Raw genomic sequence first — 4,440 nt, 5'->3', positions numbered from 1 at the left:
CAGGAATTCTGTGACGTCTCCTGCTTCAGCGAGGTCATCCGCTTTGATGTGAACACCCACATTCATTACTTTGCTCACCTGTGGGAAGGAAACCCCCCGATGGCACCACCCAACCCCACCTATAGCCAAAATGTCCAGGAATTAAAGAGCAAAATTCTCCAAGCTGCCAAGAAGGAGTCGAAGGGCAGCATTTTGAGGCTCTCGAGCTTGAAGGTTCGTATTAGTGACCTCTGGAACGCTTTGCTGAATGAAAACTTCATTTTCAGCTTCAAGAATTCCGTGGAGATTGCTGCGTACAAGAAGCTGGAGACTGCATTTAGTCAGTGGACCTGGCGGCTGAGGAGTGACATCTTGGACTTGCAAATGAAACTGGACAATAAAATTCGGAATGGGGACTTGGTGAAGGTCACTACAGAAGACCTTGAAAAACTAGTGCAAGGGACGAGCGATGCCATCACGAAAGACATGGAAAAGTATTTCAGTGAAGACAGAGACTGTGAGATACTGGTGCAGTGGAAAGGCAGCACGGAACTGAAGCTGAAAGAGCTGCAAGAGTCCCTTCTTCTTGAAACCAGAAAGAAGTGTGAGAATCTCATTGAACTAAAGAAGAACCAGTGTAAACTGGATGAAAGGAAGTCAGAATATGAAAAAGAGCTCCTGAAAAGGAGCAGGGAGTTGGCTCTGTCTCTAAAAGGCCAGAGACTAAGTGAAAAGGAACTGAGGAACAGCTTTATTTCTCTCTGGGTACAGTGGGTTGCCGAAGTCTCCTCTGCTACTCCCCCTCCAGAAGAGGTTGACATCGATGTGGAAATAGAAGATGTCCTTCTAGCTCACTTTCGGGAGCCTAACTTAGCTGCACGAATCAGGACAGTTCCCAAACACAGAGGATTTTCTGTTGACTTGGAGAAACATGTCGCCAAGAAAAAACGTTGGGGCTTCTTGAGCAGGAGTTTTGGTGATGCTGAGGTGAGCACCATACACCGCATCACAGATAACATCATCGCATGCGTGAAGGCAAACATTGACAAGAAGGAAAAGGAGAAGAGGGATTACAGTCGAAGTTTTATTCATGAGATACTAAATGAAGTAGAGAAAGGTATGAACGCTGTCCCTAGCAATGCAAAATACAGTTTTAATAAAGATTACAGAATAGATTTGTCACTGCATCTGTGCAGAATGGCAGCAGAAAGGTTTAAAGCCATGCATGAAGCGTTCAGAAAAGCAAACGATCCCGCCATCTACCTGGAGAGCAAGAGAGAAGATTTCTTTAAATGTTTCCAGATTTCTTGCCAAGGAGCCACTTCGATCACCACGTTTGCTGTTTTCCTGTGCGACAAGCTTGCCCCAGCTCTTCGCGAGGCGGTCTATGAGAAGACAGCTCTTGCCATAGCTCGGGACATGAAGGGTAAAATCACGGATTTCATTGGCAATAGATCCTCTCTGGAAGTTTGCATACTGAGATACCTGGCACAAGAAGAAAGTTTTGAGAAATTCAAGGAGTACCTTGATTACCCAGAAGACTTTTTACAGCGTTACATTGAGACGCGTGTTGAGATGTACTGTTCAGATAAGAACAGGAGGCTGGAGAAGTTTTTGGATGACTCCCTTACCCACTGCTACGAAAGCATCCTGTCGGCTGTTTCTGCATCAACCAACGTTGTCAAGGACAGAAAAGACAGAAATGACAAAATCTCTCTGTGGCTGGATGAATTTTGCAGCGCGCTTGGAGAGATGCTAAACCTGCCCAGAAGGGACCTGAAGGGCATTGAGCACCAGGAGATCACAGACATCGAGTTCCTGAATAATGCCTTGACGGAAGCACTGGCTCCCCTGAAGGATGCACTCAAGGAAGAGTTTGCCAGTGCCAATCTGAGCTCATTTGAGAGGCAGCCTCACACAATCCTGGCTGAACAGTTCGCAGGGTGCTGGGAGCGGTGCCCCTTTTGTGGGGCTGTTTGCACTAACACCATGCCCAATCACGAGGGAGACCATCAGCTTGTCTTCCATCGTCCACAGGTTTTGACGGGGTACAGGTGGCACGGAACAGACAATCTGGTCATTGATATCTGTTCCAGTGACGTTGCGAGCGACTGTTTCTTCATAACTGGTGAAGACGTGCACATCCCCTACAAGAGATATCGGGATGCAGGACCTCCTTATTCCACCTGGAACATTCCTCCCGATCCATCCATGCAGGCCTACTGGAAATGGTTTGTGTCTCATTTCAGGACAGAGCTGGAAATATGGTACAACGGGAAGTTCCATGGCAAAGGAGAAATCCCAGCTGCGTGGCAGAGGATTACAAAGCAGGAAGCACTGGATGAACTTGAGAAGATGTAGGCCAAGTCGATAGGAAGGAAGAACCGCAACTGCTTTGCATTTTAGGAGAACACAGTACAAGTCTACTACGACCTCAAGCCACATGAAGAAAATAGAATCTAATTGCTTACAAAATTGGGTGAAATACAGCATGCTGCTCCTTCCATCGCTCAGAAATTCCCTTGCTTCGTGATAAAGTCAGAATCCGCTTCGCTTCTTGCCATTTAGATCTGCTTTGTCTTAGAGAAAAAAAAAATAATTGCATAGAATCATTAAGGTTGGAAAAGACCTCAAGGATCATCAAGTCCAACCATCAACCTAACCCCACCCAACCCACTAACCCATGTCCCCAAGCACCACACTTTCTTGAACCCTCCAGGGATGGTGACTCCACCACTTCCTTGGACAGCCTGTTCCAATGCCTGAGCACTCTTTCAGTGAAGAAATTTTTTCTAATATCCAGCCTAAACCTCCCCTGGTGCAACTTGAGGCCATTTCCTCTTGTCCTATCACTTGTTACTTTAGAAAAGAGGCCAGCACCCACCTCACTGCACCCTCCTTTTAGGTAGGCGTAGAGTGAAAAGAAAACATTCGTGCAGTGAGCAGGCTGAGATTCAAACCAAGTGCCAGATGAAGCCCAAAGGCAGCATTAGAAAGCACCAGTTTTATCAGCTGCTCTGAGAAAATAAATGACACTGTCAAAAAAATAGCTTTCCTGCAGCAAGTACTGCAGCAAGAAAGGGCTGCGGGATGTGAGAGCAGTGCAACACCGGCTGCAAGGTGTTTTGCTTTTTGGGATGATTGTTCCCTTATCCATCCCCTGTTGCTAAGCTGAGCTCGTGCTGAGGTCAGGAGCTAGTCTGGCTCCGGTGCCATTAAAGCAGCCACCCAGCAGCCGAGGTGGATGTAGGCAGTGAATTGCGTGTCTTTGCAGCTTCCTCGGCACCCACCGGCGGCGTGTGACGTTGGTGTTTGTGCCGTCGGACAGGCTGGGGACAAGAGCCACGGTCTGGAGAACGTGTCACCGGCTGGGATGCGCCGCTGAGGTGGTCGGCGGCTTTTCCTGCCCAGGTCCTGCCACTGCCACTGGAAACCCAAAGATAGAGCCCCCTGGAGAGTTGGCCAACCTTCAGTACGATCCCTTGTAGCTTTTGCCAATAAAGTGATTGAGTCGCACTGGGCTGCTCGCTGTGTCCTTTATTTTCAGGGGAGCCACCGCTGCGTGTGTCTTGTCCTGATAGGGGAGAGGAGACTGAAGTTTTTTAATTCCCTCGGTTAGATGAAGGTGAAACGGCACCAAAGGTCCAAAAATACAACCCCATTTGTTGCTAATCCGTGCCCACTCCACGCCATCACGCCCACAGATACGTACACACGCAGCTTTCCATCAAACAGCCGTGATCAACAGAGTTCGAACCACAGGGACACTGCAGTGGTACGCGGCTTCGGTGGCAGTCAGGGTGAGCTTACGTCACTTAGCTTTGAGAGAGAAGAGGGAGAAAGGCAGAGAAGGAAAAGGAAAGAGAGAGAGAGATCTTACCAGTCCTGGTTCCAGCATCGGTCCAGCCGAGGGGGGTCTGGGTCTGTAGGAGCATGCCCCCAACATCCCTATCGCTGGCACTTGTCATTCCCCTTTTGTACTCACACAGGACCCCTCCACCGAGCCCACAGGACCTTCTGGGCCCCTCCGCCAAGCCCACAGGACCTTCTGGGCACTTCCACAAAGGCGTGTGCACCAGTAGCTCCCAGCTCCTCTCCAGCACAGGGAGCCAGGACTCTGCATGCAGCTCATGCCGTTCGGTGTCTCTGCCCGTCCACCTTGGCGCGTGTCCCCCAGGGGGATGGTCTGGCGTGTCCTTCCTTGGGGACGTTGCTGTGGAAAGGAATGGCAGCCTGCCTGCGGATGACAGAGGGGTGCAGGAGCTCTCCCTGTCTGCAGGTTTTGTAACTCAGGTTGTTGGGTCACTGGAAAGATGTTGTAGGGAGGGAAAAAGACCTGGTGGTGGTGGGAGGTGGACTGTGAAGCTGAGCAGGAACTGGCTGGTGGGGTTCTGTCTGTGCATGAGGTGGGAACGGTGGGGGCTGGAGAAGGCAAATGACAGGCTGGGCAAAGACCTTTCA

The 4,440-nt window shown here is 49.8% G+C and overlaps 1 protein-coding gene across 1 annotated transcript in view; it reads left to right on the top strand.

Moving 5' to 3' along the window:
* The window catches only part of LOC104468943 (interferon-induced very large GTPase 1-like), a 7,345-nt gene extending 5,005 nt beyond the window's left edge, over positions 1 to 2,340 (top strand). Inside the window, 1 exon segment of the mRNA XM_010083239.1 lies at positions 1 to 2,340. This exon segment is cut by the window's left edge and continues 24 nt beyond it. Within this exon segment, the coding sequence (XP_010081541.1) occupies positions 1 to 2,340 (2,340 nt within the window).
* Positions 2,341 to 4,440: the final 2,100 nt, after the last annotated feature.

Source organism: Pterocles gutturalis, unplaced genomic scaffold (genome assembly GCF_000699245.1).
Source record: "Pterocles gutturalis isolate BGI_N339 unplaced genomic scaffold, ASM69924v1 scaffold26705, whole genome shotgun sequence".
NCBI lineage: Eukaryota > Metazoa > Chordata > Aves > Pterocliformes > Pteroclidae > Pterocles > Pterocles gutturalis.
Note: the sequence above shows the minus strand (reverse complement) of the source record. Positions and strands in the feature narration are given on the sequence as shown.